The following is a 22,678-nucleotide window of genomic DNA, read 5'->3' as shown; positions in this document are numbered from 1 at the left end:
GCATGTAATCTCCGTGTTAATGAAGAAATGTGTTTGGCTACTTAGGCAAAAATGTAATAAAAAATAATGAATTAAGTAATTTTCAATGCAATCATTTTTAAGTCATAACCTAGATACTTTCAAAACTTTCCAAAGGAAAAAGCTTTCAAAAGTTTACTAAAAAGACTAATTAAAACATTTGATAATGAACTTTTAATATCTACTGTGAAAAAAATGGAAGATGTATCATACCGCTGTAAAACTCTTTATCTCAATTTTGAGTGAATATGTAACAAAAACTGAAGTACTTGTGCAAAAAAGAATTCTGGTCGGAATTGTTATGGCTAGCAGCTTTTTAACATATYATTAACAGAAAATATCAACCTGTTTCCTATACTTTCTTTTTACTCTTCTCTTCACTTTACTTCAACACCAGAGAGTAGGTTTGTTCTTTTTTGTCCTTCTTGTCCTTTCTTATGTTTAGGATATGAGGTTAAGTTGAGGATGGATGTTAGGTATCTGAGACCAAAATGTCAGAGACCTGCTCTTAAGGGCTGTAGAACAGTGTAAAAGCGTGGTAATTCTTCCCATTTAGTGGATTTAAAGGATGTGGGAGTTGATGTATTTTTGGTTTTTCTAGGCAGTTGGAGCCATTTCAGGTTCTTACCTTTTTGGACATTAATCTACTTCCTAGATCACTGATGACCTCCTGGAGCCAAGCTTGATTACTGGGGGCTCGTGTTCGTATATTTGAAAACAAGTAGCTTTGTATTTTCGTATTTTAACTTTTCTGTGTTCTTTTCGCTGTATTTATCCCTCGTGCTTTGGCAGTCATATTGCAGCTAACATGCAAGCTCTTGCATTTGCTTTATCAACATTCCTTCTCCCCCCCCCCTTTTTTTTTTATCATGCCATACAACCAACTTTACTAATCATTATTAGAAAAATAGTTGAATCTTTGTTTACTACTTTTAGGAAATTGCTGTCAGTAAAAAACATAACTGGAAACTGGATTTTTTTGAAACTTTCTCTGCAATTCAGCTGACAGATGTTTCCTTAATTAAGCATTCTTCATTCTTAAGTCACTGTAGGGTTATGGGACTTCTGTGTGTTCCAGAAAGTGTGTAGTATTGTAGACTCTTTGCTGTGGACATCTAGTGATTACCAATATTATAATACGGATTTCCTTTATCTCACTTCAGTGAGATAATCTTTACAGTAATCCCTAAGATTGTAAGATAAAATAGGGCTTTAAGAAATGATTGAATTACAAGATGAGGTAGAGTAATCCTTATTTTGTGGTGTACTGCCTGAAGTGATGCCATTATTAGAAACTAATAGAAAATGCAGCACATGGTGTATCCCTCTATTTAACTCATTCAGAGTGAAGTTTGAGGGTTGCATCCCACATTTAATGGGAAGAGATTTTCTGGAGATTTTCATCTAAATCAGATGTGAAGCCACCTCCATGGTATTGTTAAAGCATAGACCAATTTTGGCTAACATCTGACTGTCATGCTATCAAATACTTAATATTTAATTTTGCTTATACTGTTAAAATAATACCTTATGAACAGATTAGTAACTTGCAGTTATTCCCGAGTATAGAGTTAAATGAAAATACTGTGATCGGGTTTAAATTTCAGCAATGTGCAAGCAAATAATAAAAGTTTAAAAAAAAAAGGGTGGCTTTGCTGGCGAGTCTGGCTAATGCAAGTATTCATTGATTAATTTATGAAATCTTTAGTATAAATAAAATACTAAAGATCAGTTGCAGATTGAACCACGGGTGCTAACTGATGTGATAACTTTTTGACTATGTAACATATGTATAACATTTGTATTTAGGGCCAAAAAAGTGGTTTGTCTGCTCAGGAGGAAGAGGGTATTAGCCCTGAACTCAATTATGCTGTGCTAAAAGGACTTCTGTTCATGTAATAAAATCTTTAGTAGGTATTAACTAGCAAGATAGCATATTTTGTGCACCCTACTGAAAATGCATTGAGTTTACTGGTAAGTTCATACGCCCTCATTCATGTGGATCTAGTGGTGCTGCTGCAAGTACTGTTCCGTGCTGTCTGGCATCCTTCCAGCCTGATTAATACTTATATGCACTGTGCTCTGAGGGATTGTTCAGACTGTGTGCAACTACCCTTTCTATATGCTGCATCATGCCATTTGTGGTGGTCTGTGCCTGAAAAGGGCATCGATACACTGCACAGTAGCATTGTACTGTGCCTTGTGCATCCCTGTCTGTCACTGTGTAGTCTTGTAGAAAGCCTGGATTGTTTTTATTATTTTATTATCTGTGGAGAGGAGAAGGTTCAAAGGACTTGATAAGACGGATGGTAAATAGGAGTATTTTTGAAGTCTTAAATTGGAGACTGAGGAGTTCACCCGGTAGGTTGTCTCACAGTACTGAAACAAAAACCATGCTTTTACATCTCATTACATCTCAGCAAAGAATAAGATCTGAAACTTCAACAACATATGTGCCATTTGTCTGCGTTATAAAGAGCTTGACAAAATATGGCTCTGCCAGTTGCACTAGCATGGGACTGAATTTGTGTGTACCAAGAGAGCAGGCAGTGGGGATGCTGGGATAGTGAGGGTCTTCCTGAAAGCCTGAGGATATCTTTGCTATTTAGAACTACAGATAAGATAAAAAGGACTGAGAAAATGCTGAAATGTGTCTGGATATCTGCTCATATTTCACCGATCAGAAGTATTTATCTRTTGGGTCATTACATTTGCATTTATCATAGGTGGCTAGCAGTTCACCTGATACAGTGTGTTTCCTTTTGTATACACACTGAATAATGCCATGCTGTGCAGAAATTAGCTGTTAGTCTTTGCAATTCTGTACTTTTCCAATTTCTTTAAAATGGGCTACTGCTTTCTCAGGAATTGGAAGTCATGGTGTTCTTTTCTAGTGCCAAAGCTGCTGCTAGTGCCTAAACTTCACTCGCATTTTGTTTTTACTATCCACTCCTATCTTTCAGCTATTGCAGTCTGGCTAATTCCCCTGAAATCTCCAAATGTAAATTGTGTAGAATGAATTTCAAGCAGCATGGATGTAGTTGGAGCTTAATATTCATTAATAGTTCACTGTACTTCAAGCTGCATTTTATAATTTTCCCTCTTTCCATTGCTCCTTACTATGCTTCCATAGCAGGACTCCCCCTACTCCATTTTTTTCAAATAGTTTCAAGAATATTACAACAAAATGGAAAGATGTTTGGAGTAAAGCTCTGGGRAAGAGAAAACAAATAGCCTAGAAGATTTTTCAGGACTGAAAAATGGATTAACTGGCAACCCAAAAGCTGGCTAAATGTTTCTAGTAGCAGTGATCTATACGGCTATATAAAAAGAGCTTGATTGTACCAAGGCTTCTTATGATTTATTGTGTCAGGCATACAGTTTTGCTGGAAGGCTGTGCTACATCAGAGCTCCCTGATATCCTTTCACGCCTTCAATGCGGCACAGCAAGCTCAAGGACTTCTTTCTTCCCCTAGTTCTGTTTGTCCTGCAGGGCTGTTTTTACAGAGAACAGGAATTTTTTCAAGAACATCCAAGCATATATCTTTTCTACCAGATGTACAAACCAGTATGTTTGGGAGCTTAACTTTTCAGTTCAGTAGCCAATGGAGGAGTTGCTCCACAGCATTGTAGCCTTTAGATTTTCTGGAACATATACATTTGAAAATTCCAGAGTAAAATATGGCTATAAATTTTAAGATTGGAAGATCTGGGGGATAGTTTTACTAGTGGTTGCTGATTTAATATTTTAAATAAAATTTAATAATCGTAGTAAAATTTAATATTTAATAAGTTGCTGGTTTAAAATTGTTTTAGTGCATCTTCCATTGTCTTTGTTTCTTACAAAAGAAATTTCACATTTATTTTCACTTATATTCTTAGAAAAACAAATACTTTATTAAAATTAAAAGAACTATTTTTTAGTAAATTTTTCATAGAAACACTTTTTCCATGTTTCTCAGTATGCTTATTGCATTTGTCTATTGAATGGTAAAAAGTGTTAGATTTCAAGTAAAATCTGCATGTGAATGAAACTGCTGCTCATGCAATGGAAGGTACAGTCTGTACACTTAAAATAAGTTAAATAAAAATATTACGTTTTTCTGATTTTTTTAATAGTTTAAACATTGGTATTYGAATGTATATATTTCATAGATGACTATTATCTTGAAATGAGCACTAAATCAGGCCACTCTTAAAAGTCGGTGAATCTGTTTGGCTTTCTAGGCTTTGCAAAGACTTTTCCTTGTTTGTTCTGATGTTATAAAGTTAATTTTTGGATCATATTGTATTAAAGTTGTGAAAATTGCAACTACTTTTTGAAACACAACAGAAAACTACATTTTATTCTGCTTGTGAACTGAGAGGTCTGACATCAAGGTCAACAACAAGGGATTCAGGTTCCATCAGATTCAGCAGTACAACTGATACAATGCATCGCTTGTGCCAAARCTTGTAAAAGCCCTTGCTGACTTCGTGAAGTATGACAACCTTTTAATATTCAGCATTACCTCTAAAAATGCCTTTTGTCATTTYTGACATTCTGCAGCCATTGCAGGTCATCCCAGAAGTATCCTCTTCCAGCAGCTGACACTTGTTTCATGAATCAAGAAATGGAGCTGCACCAACAAAGCTGATCCAAGAAAACTTCCTCCAGAAGCAGCTGGTCATTGTCGTTCTTGTCTTTTGGTGCAGCTGTACACAGACTAATTGGAGCATTAGCCAAAACTGCAGCAAAGCTTCTCAACACTATCAAGGTTAGCCTAGAAAAGCTGAAGTTGTCCGGCAACGAGATGCCAAATGCATCTCGAGAAGCCACTCCATTTTTGGCAGTTTTTGAAAAATATTCCTCCCAGTGGCTGTGTTAAATGCACACAAACATATACTTGCATTCCCAGGGGCACGTGCCAGAACCCTGTGGATGCATTGAGTATTTAAAAAATACTGAAAAAATATATATTTTTTTTGATTTTCCATATTTATTTAGTTCTTCTGGGCTTCTTTCAGTTCTACATGCTCTTGAGAGCTTCCTTCTCTTGGAAGGATTCTTCTAATTCTTCTAATTGTTCTTGTCCCTGCCATGAGTGTATTTCATGGCAAGACCACTTTTTTTTTTTTTTTTTTTTTTTTTTTTTTTTTTTTTTTTTTTTTAGCATTGTTAACTGGTACAAGGTACTCTTGCCTTTCCTGTCTCCCAGCGTCATTTCCATTTGATTATTTACTCTTTAGTTCACATATTTCTTTGAGACAGTATCATCACTGTAAATCTGTTATTTTTGACAGTAGCTTTTCTTCTACTTCAAAATACCCTATTTGCTCTAATGTTGAGTGCCAGTTARTTCAGCTTCAATGTTGTCTATTTTTCCTATTCCTTAGAGCCTTTTGGACCTTTTTCTGAATTTTGGGGCGTTGTCTTGGGTTTGCAGGTATACCATAGCACATGGCTCTGTGCATCATTTTTTCCCAGCCTATACTTTTGCATGGCATTATTGTATCTCATGTGCAGGGTTTTGCATTTATCTTTGTTGAACTTCATGAGATTTCTGTCAGCCTATTTCTCCAGCTTTCAGTGGTCCCTATTAGTAACACTCCTGCCCTCCAGCATATTGACCACTCCACCAAATTTGGTGTCATCCACGAGTGATGAAAATTCATTCTGTGCCATTTTCCAGGTGATGAAGATATAAAGCAGCATCAGACACCGTACTGACCACTGAAATCGTGACACAGAACCAGTTGCCAGCTAGACTTTGTACCATTGACAACTRTCCTTTGAGTTTGATGGTCCTATCAGTCTTCTGATCATCTTATACAATTGCTTTGTAAATCACGCCTCGAGACTGTTGTATCCCCAAACTTGCCTGCAGTGATACCAAAGGAGCTTGTGTCAAAAGGCCTGTTAAAAGTTAGGGTAAACAACACACATTGCTCTCACCTCAGTCATAGGCTTTGTTGTTCATCACAGAGGTTGGTCAGGCACAATTTGCCCTTCGTAAATCTATACTTTCTATTCTCAATCAGTTCCTTCTTCCCTAATTTTGTAGGAGCTGAGGTGAGGCAGTCCAGCCTGTAGTACCCCAGATCCAGCTCCTTGGCTTCTCTGAAGTGTTGTCTGTGTCTTTTGTTTCTCTTTTGTTTCCCCAGAAAATCATTTTTAATTTACAAAGTGCCTGTGAAAGAGTAAGTCTCCCAAGGGAAAAAATTGGGTTTTAGAAGTTCTATTTTCTAAGACAATGTCATTTTTTTAATAACATAATTTAAAAAATGTTTTACTCTTACCCATTTTGATATAAAATTTTCAGTGAGTCCTACTTATCAGTCACATTTCTTCAGCCACTGTTTGTTCAGTTTCTCCTTAGCCAATCAGGCCCAGAACCTTTGGTAATTCAATTGCTTGAGCTGCGTGTTAGCTCTTACAAAGTTTCACTTGTGTGCAAACAATATTTTTCTAAAATGAAAAACCGATTTTTTGGTTCACTATTATATAAACTCCAAGAAATCTGATATTTTGAAATAAATATGTTAATTCATGTTAACTTGTAAAAATAGTATAGAGCAGGTACAAATGAGATGATGCAATTTTAACAATTACAGGTATCTGAAATTCGAAAATCRTATGAAACTTGGAGAAGAATAATAAAACACAAATTATTCAAGCAATGTGAATGTATTATTCTTTTTATATCATTGAAAGATTGTGACTTGCTTTTATGTTAGGATAAGAGATGCTGCTGCACACCAAATGGATGCTAGAATGTATAGGAACGTGTGCTGTGTGCTTGTGAACTGATTTGCTAATAGATAGCTGGAATATACTGGTATACAGCAGCTTTTTTAATAGTTCTTCCAATATTTTAAGGATTTTTCCACTGTTCCCTTGTTCAGCTAGACTGTCTGTAAAGTGGTTTAGAAAGTATCTTTTATTTATGTTTTGCAATCAGTGTATCAGTGCTTTGGCCTGCCAGGGCTTTAGATATCCCCTGCAGTTTTTAAATGTATTATGAATTAATCACTTCTTTCAATCTGAATAGTTAATGGATRTTGCTCACTCTTTTGTCATGAATTGCAATATATTGTATAGTTTAAATGTTGTTTGTCAAATACTTTTACAAATTACAGTGCAGGACCTTGTATCACAGCTGGTGTAGTTTAAGATTTGGACAGAGTCATTGTGAATGAAGCCCTGCTGTGAAATAAAAGTCAAAAGGCATCTTGGCATCCCAACCATTTCCTTGGGAGAAGATTACAGCCCGAGTATGTTGAACTTTATTGCCATGGGCCTCATGACAGTATTCAGAAACATGCATGGCATTTCTGTTAAAGAAACTCAGATGTGCTTAGACACACGGGATGGCATTCTTGTGTTTATCAGTATCTTGAATGAAAAAGTTAAGCTTTTTTCCCCTTTCAGGATTCAGCAAAAATACAGTGAGGGATGTGTAATTTTTACACATAAGAACTGAGATTCCTGTTTTCCTAAACATAATTTGTTATGGGAAGGAGGAAATGACTAATCTCAGCCTTAAACTGAAGTGTATGTATTGACAGGGAGGGAAAAAAAAAATCTTGACAGCTCTTTAAGTGTTGTTGCTTGTTCTGTCAGAAGTACAGTGGAATTGTGTGCTGCATTGTTAAATTCTGATCCTACAGAGAAAAAGCTAAAGGAGGCTTAAAAAAATTAGTAAAAATTATATGCTTCTGTAATTCTATCTAAATTGTGTCAATTAAATTCTCTCCCTTATTCCACTGTTTCAAGGACAGACAAATCTATGAGCGCCAAATAAAGCCAGATATGAAGCTCTCTATGAAGTAAAATCCTTTTAATACAGAATGAGAGCTTCTGCTGTCTGGAACAGCAGGCAACAGCATCTTGCATCCTGTTGCTCATATGACAGRTTCCTTAATGAAGTGGTCATTATGGAGGCTTCTGCTTAGGCAGAAAGACCACAAAATGAAAACAAATTGGTGAGGATTCCTCTGGGTGGGGTGCAGGTCCTCTGTCTTCTACTTTGCACTCTTACAAGCGTACAGCAATCTCTCTGTAATGTAATGGCCATAGAGGAAGAAGAAACTCTTACACTTGACATAATTCAGAGCACAAGTTAAGTCTGTCTAATATGTACTTYGTGTTAAATTGTTGGTGTAGGACAACACCCAGGTAGTAATTTGAGAAGCTGCTTTTAAAAGCGCACAACATGATTCTAGTCAATGCTAAAATTGGAAAGAAAAGGTAATAAAAAAAATCACACTGTCATTTCTATTTACTCAAAATCTCTGCAAAGGTGTTTAAGTAGCGCAAAAGTTAAAAACTTTTGCTAATGAGTAACAAATGTGAAATTTCTCAGGGTCATTTATGAAGAAAGAGTGATTTGCTGAATTAAAAATTTTTAAAATGGTATATTTACATATCAAAATAAGAGGCTTATAAAATAGTGATAAGCAAATACTCAATAACTAGAAGCATAAAGTATAATCTTCCATGTTTCATGTGTGTTCTTGTAGTTCCATTGATAGTAAAGTCCACAGGTAACCTGCTATATGTATCTTCTGGGTGTGTCTTTCATCCTGTCTAAGTCACAGAAGAGCTGTGTCTAGATTACAAGTATTATAGCTATCTCAGTAAGGTTGGATTTCACTGTTGCTGACGAGCAACATCAGCACTGTTGCTGATGGAAATCTCAGTCCCATTATAAAGCAGAGCAGCATATGCTCTAATGCTAACTAATGATGAAAGTTGCAAAGAAAGTACATTAATTTTCGCTGCAAAAATAATTTTGCTTATAATTTCAATATTTATCCAAAATTTGGTCTGAAAGATCAGGTTACAATCTTCCTTTTGAAGTTAATTGCAAGCCTTTTGTAGTAAGTAATGTAGTTTGTGTCAGATTTCACTGATTTCATTGTCAGATTGCATTTATTCCAGTAAAGTATGTCAGTTTGATTATTACTCAAGAGAATGTCCTTATGGAGTTAGAACTTGTAGTTTTAGTACATAAGTTGCATCAGAAATTTCAAATTGGAATATATGTTTTCTCCTTTATTTCAAGGCAGCACATAATTTWGTTAATACATGGTAAAATTGCCAGTTAATTTACTTAGACTTTTGTCTCTGCTGAGATGGAATATAGAGATTTTAATCCTAATATAGATTAACAGGAAACAGCTGTTCTTTTTTAGATCCTGTAGCCTATTAGATTTATTGCCTCTTTCAAATCAGAATGAGGCATTGTGCAATCCGCATTTGAATGAAATTTTGCCGCCTTTCTATTTGGAGAATCAAAGATATTTATAGTAGTTTCAGAGAGTAAAGATTAAATCTGTAATAGCACTAGGGTTTTCTCTAGGGTAGCTGAATGTTTGTGTACATTCATCATTATTTGATAAATTTGGACAGATCTTAYGTTTCCTTTTGGTACAAACTACCATAATGTTTACAGTTAAATTGCATTAGCACTGTGATTATACATGGATGCATAAAGTTTAATCAGCTCAACTTTGAAAACAAATACATTGTTTTAAAAATATAAATCTTAAAATACTTCTGATATATTTTCTAAAATCAGCTCCTTAAATCCTAGTTTTGAACAAAGTTACGATCCTTCATGGTAAATACCTACTCCATTCAACAAAGCATTTTTTCTAAACTAGTTCTGTTTTGCTTTGGACAAAAAAAAATGTAATGCTTTGAGTTTATCAGTTGGAAGTAATTCCAAAATACAAACTTCATTGACAGCAAAAATGCTGTCGTTCTACTGAAAACTCTGCCCACATAATATATCTACCACAATAAGGATGTAGATTTGAGAATAAAAAACAGTTGAGGCTTTGTCCTTTAGTCTTCCCATTCTGACACCTAAACAAAGTGATTTTATGAACTAATGGAGGGGGGTAGGTGTGACACGGTACTGAAAGGCATCAGTAAGGCTTCTGTCAAGTTTCTCAGTGCCCACTTTTCTTATCGTCTGCTTCTCCGGGAGTAGGATGTGTTGTAAAGCGTAGATGTTTGCACACCTTTGTTTTCCATGCATAGTTAACATACATGCATTCATGCAGAGTTAGACATGTTAAAGCTTTCAGTAACTGTGCATCAATAAAGCTTCACATCTGTGAACCTCTTGTGCATCTTAGAAAACAACTTAAAATTGGATTTTAAAAGTGCTGTTTTGTTTAACTGTGTGTGGACCTTGATACTCTGCTTAGTGARCTTGATTAAATTAATAGGAGTTGGAATATTTGTTATTTGAAAATCACAAAGGATGAAATGAACTTTCAAAGTAATAAAAAGAATAGTCATGTAATGAGGTTTTCTTGGTCTGTTTTAAGCCTGTAGTTTGTAATCACTCATAGCCATTTGAGAAAGAAGAAGGAATTAGTACAAATAATATCCTGGTGATCCTTAATGTCATTGTTCCTCAAATTCAGATTTTGTATTTCTGCTACTGCAGTTAGCCAGAGCCAGTTTTATCTAACTTTTGCATTTTGGAGAACTCCAGGAAGGAAATACCGTAAGATGAAGGCATAAATTAAAAGTCTGGCAGAGAACTCTTAAGATATTTCAGTTTTGGAACTTAATCAGATACTATAGATAGTTAATGGGAGTTTGGGTTGAGTTGAAGGGTGCCCACTGTAGGAGTGTGTAACAAAAAAAAGAGAGATGAAGAGTTCAAATGGAAATGTCATTTGCCATTCATCATCAAGGGGCATAACGACAATACATTTGTCTAGAAGTAGTATGTACATTATTGTGTTTTTCAGTGTTGGCAAAAAGAGTTGAGGAAAAGATCCAGTCACAAAAAAAACCCAAAACAACAAAAACAACCTCACAGAAATAGACTGTGCTGGGGGAGAAATCATCATGTTTGTTCCATATTTAAAACAAAGTCTTAAAAATTCAGGTAGTTTGTTTTTTAAATATTAAGTTACAGTCTGGTTCTAATTTCCTTTAAAAGGTTACTGCAGTAAGATCCCCGTTTTCATCAATGCAATTACCAGTGGGTTTACTTTGGTGTACCCTTTTCAGCTTAGAGGGACATGAATGACACACCTGCCTGTTGAATGAGGCATTCAAGACAGATTGGGTTTTTATCTTTTTTTAAGTTAACCTTGTCAAACTTGTAGAGAGGCTGTGGAGGTGATTATTTTGTATTAGATAATGTCCATTTCTTCATGTAAACTTTTTAAAGTACATTCTCTGGTCATCACATCATTTCTGTTTTACAGTCCGATTTGCTATTGCCCTAAATGGAAGCAAGTTAACTTTTACTGTTTCCCGGAAGAATCATGCTTTTCTTTACATGTGTAAATTATGTCAGTGAACTTATTTTTCAGACATAGGAATGAAAAAACTGCTAATAAATTGCTTTAATTTTAAGAGTCACAGCAATACCTATCTAGCAGAAGTTGAGGGAAGACATGTATATGTATATGCACACCCATATATATTACTGTCATGTTACATGAAATGGTTAAAAGATACATTATATATGGGAAGGAACAATCAGAGGGTCTTCCTAAGACAAAAATGAAATTATATAATGCATAATTTTGAAAATGGTTTTGCTTATTTTCCTCGTGTATTTTTCTTTAAGGATTGTTCAGAAGAATACACCATTGCAGCAGCATTGCTACCCCTGATGACTGCTTTTTATAGGGTAAGTTTTTGATCAGTCTTCATTAAAATCCACTCTTATTTTGTATTTGTTTACTGTATATATATTGCTGAAAGTAATGACAGAAGATACATAATGGGTAAAAAACCTCATGCAGCTTTGATGAAGTCATATGCGTAGGAAGTTTCTTGAAATCTCTTATGTAGGACAGTATTTATTACATATATAGAGCATAAAACGGTAGATTTTTTTCACTTCTCAATTTGAGCTTTGAAGAAGTTTTAGTTAAATGAATTTTGTGTTAGAACTGTGCACAGGTATCCCAAGAATGCTTCCCAGGAAGGGTTTACAGAATATTTACCTTCTCTTCTGTAAGCTAGCATAGCCAGATACAAGATTTTGGAATCCTGACAAATAAACTTTCTATACGGTCTTAATTGCATGCGTCTTTTTTCTATTATCTGTCTTTTGAGTCCTTGAGTATCAGAATCATGTGTTTTGTACCATTTGTTGCCGCTGTACCTAGTTCAGTGAAAGATCTAATGAGCTATATAGATTTTGAATTCCCTTGGTTTATTTCTTGCTRCTGCATCAATCATATATTATGAAGAAAGGTCAATATTAGTTTTATTTCCTGCTTTTAGTGCCTCTAATGAAAATGGCCAAGATGGTCCACGTAGTGCTCTATCTTGAGAGGTGCAAGAGGATTTTTGGAAGTTGCAGCAGTTTGGTTAGGTTCCTCATTTGGTAAAGATTGATCAAATAGAAAAAAATAAAGTACTTAAAAGATACTTTATTTTGCACGGACTATCATGGATGTTGAAAAAAGCTGAAGTTTTTAATTTCACAATGAAGGAGAGCAAAAAGTCAAATTGAACATTTTATATTGTTTGTGTACTATCTGACCTGTCTCATACTTAGGAAGTTGCGAGTCCATTGATATGAGAAGTATAATGATTTTTTTTAAATGTTCCAGACCTGAATTAAAAAGCAAAGTAACCTGATTGTCACTTGTGAAAGCCAGCTGTTAATGCATAATAGAGAAAGAATTTTGTTTTTCCCAGAGCTAATCCTCAGGTTAAGTGATGGTCCCCTTTGGTATGTCCCATAAGATACAATTGTTTGGCAAAAGTACTTTTGGTATAAAACTTAGATATTCTTACTAAACAAAGTAATACGTTATTCAGCACATAAGATCAGTAKACAAACTTTGCACTGATTAATTAAAAGAACACTTAAGGTTCTGTTTAGAATTTGAGTGAAAATTAAACTTTTTAGAGCATTTTTCAGCTGCTTAGAAGTTTTCAAAATTTGATGAGTGTGTTCTACCTGATACCAGCCTTTATAGGCACAATGGTCTGTGTSAGCATTCCTAAGTTAGGAAAAATGGGTAGTATTTTTCCACCGCCTTAGAATCTCTCTTTTGCTGGGTTTCCCTTGCAGAAATCTTAGATAGAGTGATAAAAATTTTATTGCTTATCACAGCATATTGCTGTCGCTCGGATAAGTTCAGAGGAATGTAAAAAATACAAATCAAGGCCATGGTGGGGGGATATTTGTTTTTATTAAAATATATTCTGAGAAAAATAGTATGTTTGTATTGTCAACCTTTTCTGCTGACTTGCTTGTCAATTTTATTTAATTACCGTGTGCTATATAGATTTCTGCCCCTCTTCCTTCAAGTTGCATTCTGTTTTTCTGCAGGCAAAGTATAGGCAATTAGTATTGTAATACTGTTGCTTCCAGAGATGTCTGCAGAACTCTGGCCTTGGCTATAAGTGTGGTTGGTTTTGTTTTCCAAAAATCCTCTAGTAGTATTTGGGAGTKCATACTTGTTTTTGCTGATGTTTCTGTTATCAGCATATCATGTTAAATGCCAGGAGTGTTTTAAATATTATTTGACCTGGCCTTTTGCARACTGCAGAGTGTTCTTGGTGGCCTGGAATAGACAACAGGAATTGTGCACTTAAGCAACAGTTTTTTTTATTTGCATGTGCAATTAGTATTACTGCATCAAGCAGTATTCCCAATCAAGCTACCACTGAGGAAACCTGTCATAAATCTAGTAATGTTGTAGAGGTAATCAGATGAACATTTATTTTGCTGTATGTGTTTGCTTATAGCATTTTGATATGAAATAACAGTGGGATTTCTTGTTACAATATTTTATTGTTAATATCATTACTGGAAAAAGAAGCAATATATCATCAYAGTCCCTTTGTTTAGAGGGTATTGTACAAATGAAATGTTAGATTTTGGGGTATGCACTCAGTTTCGTACCTAAGACGAAAAGGATAACAGAGCAGCAATGAAACAATTACCTCTTCTTCCTAAGTAGTTCTGCTGAACATGGAATCGCACATTGCAGGCACCAACTGTCTGAAGTGTGTAAGTGAGAAAGATTCGGTTTTACGTGAGTCCAGCAGCTGAAACCAAGAAAATGAGTATTCAAACTGAGTAGTAAGAGAAACGTACTCCTACTGCTGACGTTTGCTAGTTTCTGGAACAGTCTTTTCATGGAAATACTCAAAGCTCTAGCCTTGAGATATTTTAAAATATTCTTGAGGGGAAAAAAAAGTATAAAATATATTATAAGGGACAAGCTTTTTTGTTCTTCTATGATCTAACAGGTGTTCTCTGTCTCCTAATCTCGTCMTTATGTAATGATGAGTCCAGGGCATTTCTACGTATGTTTGATTAAAATARAAAGAAACATCACTGTATGTATGACATGGTGTCAGCTCTTGGGATGTTTTGTGAGATTTCAGAATTCCAGCAGTTGAAGCCTAGTGAGCAGTCTGTCGTGAAACTTAATGGGACAGCAGTTGATTTCAGAAGTACTCTAGCTCATAGTTGGCAGGGTTAAATTCATAGACAGGAAGTCAGAACTGGTTACATATTTGTGGCCTGGATAAATACTTGAATTTTCTACAAAAAGGAGACACAATGCTTTTTAAAAATGTAGAATATTGGACATGAGCTGTTAGCAAAATGTGACTCATCAGTGACAGTGGACTTCTTGGTGTGTGCTGTTAATGTTACAAAAGCAAACACATCTTTTGCTTCTGAGTTAGAAAAGGTTTTGGTTTATCATTAGTAATACTTTCGGAATTCTGTTTAAAATTGGAACAATATAAATAAATGTATTTATACATGAAGATAAGCGTATTTTTCCATGGGTTTTTTTGGTACAGATGGCCAATGCTTATTTGGTATGCAGTCATTTTTGGAGTGTAAGGTTTTATAAATCAGATCGGTAACATTCCTTGGTGCTGTATATTATGATGCTKTGCACACATCAGAAGAAAATTGAAATTGAAATTGCAAATTGAAAAGGATATTCTTTCATCAAACATTCATTTCTTGCATACCTTAATCACTGCAGATCCTCAATATGAGTATTATAGTACAGTAAGAATTTTCTGTTTTCAGGGAATTTTTCAAAATTTTGTGCTTAAGATTTTATTTTTAAACTGTATATAATCATCTGTGCTCTCATATCTTTCTAAGGAAATTCTGTCACATTACATAGTAGATATTAACCCACTTGTAAATTAGTATTATTCAGCATTCAGAAGTGATTGTTTTGATCACCTACGTGCGATTAAAAGAAAAGACATAATAAAAATACACTCTTCTGAAAGTTCAGTTTGTTCTGTGTATAAATTTTTAGTAGACTTCATATTTTATAAATGAACATGCATTTAAATTGCAGCAGCCAGAATTATATTGTTGTTTAGAATCACAAGTGTTTCACTTAGATTTTTGAGTCAGTGTTTTAAATGGCTTGAGTTACAGCACTTAAATTAGCGATAATCTAGTCTGAGCAAAAATAACCCTAATGCAGTAAACAGTCTCATAGGTTGGCTATATTATATTAAAATTGATGCTTGCCACTTAGGGTAATGCATTGGAGCTGCATTGGAGACTGCTTTATAATTTTTCTGTGACTTAATTATATAATTCTTGGAAGGGATTAAGGGAAGGATAGATCATTTCTTTGTGCTTACAAGCCATTTAATTTTGAACACAATTTCAGTTGCATCTTTATGTTATTTTGTAAGTTTCGATGAAATATTGTATGTCTGCCTATTTATTTCTCAATTGAGAAAACTTTTGGTAATGGAATTACGTAAATAGGGGACTGTTTTTTAAAAAGTTTACTAACAATTGGTAAATTATTTTGTATGAAACTTTTGAATATAGTAGCAAACCCTTAKTCGGTTCATCTTGGGAATTACACTGGTAGAGTTCTCAAGAAGTGGGTTTTTTTGGTTAAAGAATTTTTTAATAATCTTTCAAGTGAGTACAAAATTAGATCTAAGAAAAAAATCTAATGTTAATGATTAAATATGAAACTAGAAGCATTCTGTGTTAAGACACCAGTATAGATAATCATGTTTTCCCTGCTGAAATATATATGCTCTTCTGCAAAGCATAATATTAAAATGAAATGAATTTGAGAATATACTCTCCTAGTTGAAGTAAACTGTTAAGTTTCACTAACAATTGTGGTACACTTGCTATAGAGGAAATTCTTTAGACTCTGAAATGCCTGAATAAATGACCACTTTATTCCAGAGTCTGTTAGGTGTTGGAAGGATTCCTGCTTAGAAGGGTAAAGACTTTCTGTGAAGACTGAAGAACCAATACTAGAGAAAATTAGAGTAGTTCATTGTATAAATAGTGTCGTGCTTTTTCAAGAGAGACCCCTAGTTCCAGGTTAATTATGTAACAGAAGCATCAAAATTTGAAATGTTCTCTCTCTCTTCTATAGCATCAGCTACAAAGTCGCCGAGAGCCATATGATGAAAGGCTGACTTAGAAATCTGTGAGGAAAAGTTGATTCCATTTTCATGTCTTTATCAGGCAAAATTTACAGTGATTTCAGGTGGTATCAATTGAGTCAAAGGAATATTTGCACAGTTCTATTGTGAAAACCAGTGGAAAACTTGATTCTAATGGTAGTTTACCATGTAATCGAATGTTTGTATTAGCATTATTTGCAGTACAGTAACCTCAAGGAGGCTTTAGTATAAAAGGATACAAAGATGGTCCCTATCCTCAAGAGCTTACAATTCAAATACAAAGCAAAAAGTAATATCTGAAGTCAAGCAATTTGAGGCACTTCAAGGAAACTGTGAAACAGTTTTAGTTGTCATTATTGTGGTGGTTCTGTCCACCAACAGGGTAAGGATGGCTAAAGTTTTTATAGACTTCACATAAAAGCAGAAATTTTGAAATAGGATGATACAGTTACTTTGCAGGCACTCATGAACATGAGCAAGGCCATGGAAGAGAACGTAAAGGTAGTGGTCAAATTCTGTCAATATTTCTAGACACTCTCGGTTAAGTTTTTTATTACATCCATTTGAAGTTCCCTTCATATAAAGATTACAGCTTGATAGGTTCTGTCTGTAAAAGCAAACACAGATCTTAAGTTAAAACAAGAATCAAGATTCATACATGATTCCTTAGCATGATGAGTGGTTTTGCAGTGTTAACTGCAAATCAGGTGCCAAAATCTTGTGTATGACCTTTGTTTTTCTTTTTCCTTAGTGCACTTTGGTTTTGAATGAATACACAACACATGTCTGTAGAATAGATTTAATGTCATAGTTAGCAGATAGAATATATTTCACCTTCTGAACTATTTTTAGATTTTTTAAAAAGGAAGCAATCAGACAAGAAAGTATGATGTGAACGTTTTCACACATTTGTGGGAGAGACTATCTAGAGGGTTTTTTTTTATATGTTTGTCTGTGAGGATTTATGGAAATCAATTACTATAGTAAAATTGTTTCTGTTGAAGAAGCTCTTCTGGAGAACCATGCTTTCCCAGAATGCTAACATAAGGAGAAACATTGAAGAGAACTTTGCAGTTGCAATTTCAGACCTTACTGGTTTGTAGAAAGAAGTATTTTGTCAAAGAAAAAAAAAGAGAGAGAGAAAAAAAAAGAAACTCTCAAAAACCAAAGCTGTTAAAATAAGAAGTAAGGATAAATATTGCAATAAGTGTTTAGTCCTGGATCTTAGAAACAGATCCACTATCTCCTAGAATAAGTAGAAAGTTTTTCATTTTACTGCCTCCTCATTCAACCAGAATGGAACTTAAATTTCTACATAAATATACAATTCCTTCATCTTAATGAATTTACTTTCATTGGGGCATTATTATTTTTCACAACTGGAGTAATGTTCTTTTATATTTCTAGAAGAGAGCAAGCGCTTACAGAAGGTGATACACTGAGAGAGAAATTATTAATATATTCATGTACATTGCATGCTTCTGTGTGAATTTTTCTGTTGTCATTCTAGATACCTCATCAACAATTTAAACTGGATGTGGCCAAAGCATTTGAGTATTTTAATTTTTTTTCTGTCTTATGGTTTTCCCCTTCACTCATATAAAGTATTGTTCTCACTTTGACTCAAGCCCATAGCTGGAGTTCGTAGCTCTTGCTCTTGTTTGCATCTGCACCTCACATTTTGTAATTTCAATGTATTCTTGATGTCATAATTAAATATGATTTAATTCAAAATGAAAGTATAGAGGCCTGTATCTAAAAATCCTTATTTCTCAAAAACTACTTATGAAAAAAAAGCATCTTTAGTGAAAGGATTTGGGATTTTCCAAAAGTGACAGTAAGTACAGTCATATACTCACTGTTGATTTAGTAAATATTGACACTTGATGTCAAAGGAATAATGTAAAATCTAAAAATATTTTCAGAATAGCTGTGTCAAAATTTCAGGAACACTTAAGATGGATTCAACAGCACAAACTGAGGATTTGTGAAAACTTTAATTTAAGTAATGGAATTAAACCTTGTTAAAAAGAGTCACAGTAATCTGTACTATGAAATTAGAAGTTTTTAAAAAATACTTTTTTGAATGTACTGTAGGCAGAGGAAGGAAGAATATTTCTTGTCCACTTTTTGGAATTTAACCTCTAGTTAGAACTGTCAAGTTCTAGGTGGGGAAATGTCTTACCGTTTTTTGCGGGTTCTGAACAKCCTTCGTTCTAGATGATTTTAGTTTACTTAGTGTGTTCAGTATGTAACTGAACTGCGTAAATCTCTTTGTAAACTCTTTTGAAAAAGGAAAAGTGTGTTACTATGCCTTATTTAATGTTTGTATACCTTCTTGTTGTTTGTATATGTCTGCCTTGATACATCTATATAGAAATAAATCTCTGGGAGATTCTGCAATGCATAGCATATATTAAATTTTACATTATCCTCAGGAATACAAGATCAAAGATAATTTGTGCTTAGATGTTAAAGTCACTTCTACCAGAAAATGTATACAGTAAGTAAAGCTCCATCCAGCATTACATCCCAATTTTGCAAAATTCTAGAATTCTGTTGCCCTCTGCTGGCTTAGCGTACCTGTCTGTGATTTGGTAGTGCTGAATAATAAGCAAAGTGGCCTTCCTTTTATTTTTCATGGTGAAACAATAGTAGATAAACATTGTGAGGAATCACTCTGTCACTCATATTTTAAAGCATTTTAAAATATAAATCATCTTGAGTCCAGTCTTGTGTGAAGGATTTCTGTAGACAGAGGTGGCAGATTGTTTTCTTTGTTCTTGCTGAGTTTTTGAGGTTAGAGAAGCTTCGTTTAGTATTCTGTGTCTTTTTTTTCTAAAGTAGTAAAAAGTAAAACTAAAAAAATAGTTGGAGTGGCACCAACTACCACTGCCAAGGGGCTGTATCAGAGTTATTACTCATTCTTTTATGACCTTTCCCCATATTTGTGCATATAATACATGCGGGTATAATTTTAGACCAAGTGGGAAGACCATTTATTCAGTGAACCGATATTATCCATGCAGCACTCAGTCAAGCTTGAAAACATACTCRTATACACATGTATGTACTTTGAGTATGTTTGTACTTTGATTAATATCAGYCCATGAAGAGTGTCATGCAATGTTACGTTCAAATTAATATGCAGATAAGCCTCACTCCTGCAGGTCACCCTATGTGATGTGGTTCCGTTTTCAGTGTCTTTGAAATCTTACTGAACTTATCAGGTGTCTGTGTGGGCACAGCATAGATCTGAACGCAGAACTGAGTCGCAGAGTAGGCTCCTGTGCAGAAGCTCTTTTATGTCCCTCTGAGAAGGGGCAGCATGTTGTAAGTGGTACCTTTTCAGGATGTGAAACGACCACTAATTCATTGAATGTCTAAATAAACACCTCCAAGGTGGGAGGTAACCCTTTAAAATAGCAGTATTAGTATGTCCTAGATGATGCATGAACTTTGCTAGCATAAATTTGCTTTCATCTGTAAGCTTGTTTGTTAGGTGATCAGCACAAAGCATGCTTCCCCCCCTGCCCCAGAAATGAGCAATCTAATTAAGCCAATGTCATAGAGAAGCTATTTGGTCATATTTGGTCACCTGCGTTTCACGGTAAGTCTGGGAGTCCTGGAAGCTGGGGCACATTTTCACTGAACTGCAGATACCATTTGGGGAGCCAGAAATGTCCAGTGCCAGAGAAAAAATTCTAGGCAGGCATTATCCCGTGCCCCTCAGCAGTGTGGAACTAATGGAAGGATAATTCCTGAATWCAGTATAGTCGCACATAGGAAGTCTCAAATCTACCTTGTATTTTCACACTCTGAAGAACTTAATTAATTATTTGGATATGAATAATGTCTGTTTCATACATAATTTAACAGGGAATTGGTGTTCTGGATTTTTTTTTAAGTGCCATTAATTTATTGAGAGACTTTGCAGGAGAAGTAAGCTCATGTTATGAGGATTATTACAACTTATACCTCAATGCTCRTTTTAAGTTATCGTAAAGACAGTTTTAGATTAAGGACTTTATCAGTTCAGAACTATTTTTATGATTTTCATCTGGGGTCTTTTTTAAGCTGTCAGCCCTTAAATCCTCCCTTATAAGTAGGAAATTCTTTTGCAACCTCCTACATTCATCCTGTCTGGCAGAGATAAATTGTCGGGGTGGGGGCAAAAGGGATATCATAAATATCTGTATAGTTTAGCTGTCTTGTGGAAAGTTAGGTGAATATTCATTTTATATATGTAGTATTGCTTGATGAAAAACACTGAACTAGTTTTACTTAAATCTCAGGAATACTGTGCAAAATTTTTTTGATGCCGTAGTAAGCATTGGGGCCCTTTTGGTATGTTGGATTAGTAGCCATTTCAGTTAGATAGACTGACTAAGTGCTGCCACGGCAGAGAATATAAACACTTCAGGTTTCCTGGAATGCCTATATTTGTACCAAGTGTTTTAGTCCAAGGGTTTTGACTGCTTACAAGCAGCAGTGCACTTCAAAAGTTAGTGTTGCATATTACTCTTTTACAAAAAATTAAGTAGAGTGAGAATCCAAAGTGATTTTGTCCAAGATTATAATTGGCAGAGAAGAGCTTGAGTCCTGACTTCAATTCCTTGCTCTAGCCACTATCAGGCTTTGCAATTTGTTTCAATACATGTAGTGAAAGCCAGTGTTCATAATGTTTCTGATACTTTAGCTTTCTGATGCATTTTCTTTCATCCTTTTGTAAGCGAACTATTTTACTTTGCTTAGGAGTTACTTTTAGTGCTGAGTTATGTCAAGATAGTTGAACATAAGTCTCCAACCTTATTGTTTTGCACGTGGCTGTTAATGATTTTAAATTATAAGTACAGCAAAAGCATCTAAAAGTCCTCTCAGCTCTCCTATCACATTTCTGTCCATGTGAAAATCATTTGTTTCATTTATATTTCTGAAACATGATTGCTGTGGGTCTAGGGTTAGGAGTGTAAATGTTCTTTTGGATTTGTGCCAAAATCACCCCYCACCCCACCCTAGTTTACCCGATTACCTGATTTGGCCTGAAGCATCAAAGGTAGCTGGACAGGATGGTACTCAAATCGCTCCCTTGTGTTACATTCACTACACAGATTGGCATGACATAACTATACCAACCAGCTAGGCTTGAGCAGACCGTTGACTTCTTTTTTTTAATTACTTTCTTTCATTCTGCCTTGGTATTCCCTTTTTTGCAGCTGTATTGTGACTGGAAATTACTGACAGTGAAATACATGTAGAGAAAATACGTCAAACTAAAAGTTGTGATACTACTTTAAGAGTAATTGTTAACTGTTGCTTTCAAGATATGTTGTCCRTGTTTTTCTTATTCTATGGTTTACCTGATGTTCCTAGTCCTCTGTAACACAAGCTGTGTATATCTGGATTTTGAATTAGACAAATGGTTGGGCCAGCTCCATTCTCTAGGTCCTGTGTTAATTACCGCAGCTGAACAAAATAATCCATTTCAGCAGTGGAAGATATCAAGTATGTGCAGACGTTTTTGAACAAAAATTAAGACAAGTAACTACTACTTTAGAAAATCCTCCTTTATTTTTTTACTTTAACATTTTCTTATTTTGACAATTAAGAGGCTCAATTAGTGGTTCTGCTAATTAACAGGCATAGGCATGAATTAGACTATATTCTGTATGCTTAGGGTTTTTTTTCAAGGGATGCTCAGCAATCAGTAAAAGGATTAGTAGGAGACTATTTGAAGTGTCCTGTTTTGTGATTTAACAGCTAGATCAAGCACAGGAGCTATTACTGAGTGATCAGTTACCATTTCCTGTGAACTACCATACACTGTATCACAACTGAAACTTGGGAAACTTGAATAAACCAGTCAAATTAATTTCTGTTTCAATCTGTATTGAATAAACAAATTCACATCTACTGTAATTTGCATATAGCACACATTCAGATTTCATAGCAGGTTACCAAGAAATTTTGATAAAATTCTTCATGATTAACTAAAAGTTGTACTTCTCACTTTTTTGATAGTTAATCCCAAGGAGGTGCTTCAATCTGGTAAATTTTAGCAGCATGTCACAAATTGTTTCCTCAAACGTACTATTTCAAAGGACCTTTTCTTTGATAGGGAATGAATACATGGCACATGATCAGAATTTTTAGTTCATGATGTACTTGGAAGAACATAGTATGGAAAACACAGTTGTTCAAAGAATTGCAAAACCAGAAATGTGTAAACCAGACCTTCAAATT

At 34.8% G+C, this 22,678-nt stretch overlaps 1 protein-coding gene across 4 annotated transcripts in view; it reads left to right on the top strand.

The window, feature by feature from the left end:
* The window catches only part of SBF2 (SET binding factor 2), a 271,467-nt gene that overhangs the window by 182,982 nt on the left and 65,807 nt on the right, over positions 1-22,678 (top strand). For all 4 annotated transcript variants that reach the window (XM_085317208.1, XM_085317207.1, XM_085317206.1 and 1 more), the window contains one exon: positions 11,607-11,669. In XM_085317208.1, coding sequence (XP_085173334.1) covers positions 11,607-11,669 — 63 coding nt within the window. The remainder of the gene's footprint in view (positions 1-11,606; positions 11,670-22,678) is intronic.

Source organism: Rhea americana, unplaced genomic scaffold (genome assembly GCF_003343005.1).
Source record: "Rhea americana isolate MKP2758 unplaced genomic scaffold, rheAme1 scaffold_49, whole genome shotgun sequence".
Classification (NCBI taxonomy): domain Eukaryota; kingdom Metazoa; phylum Chordata; class Aves; order Rheiformes; family Rheidae; genus Rhea; species Rhea americana.
Note: the sequence above shows the minus strand (reverse complement) of the source record. Positions and strands in the feature narration are given on the sequence as shown.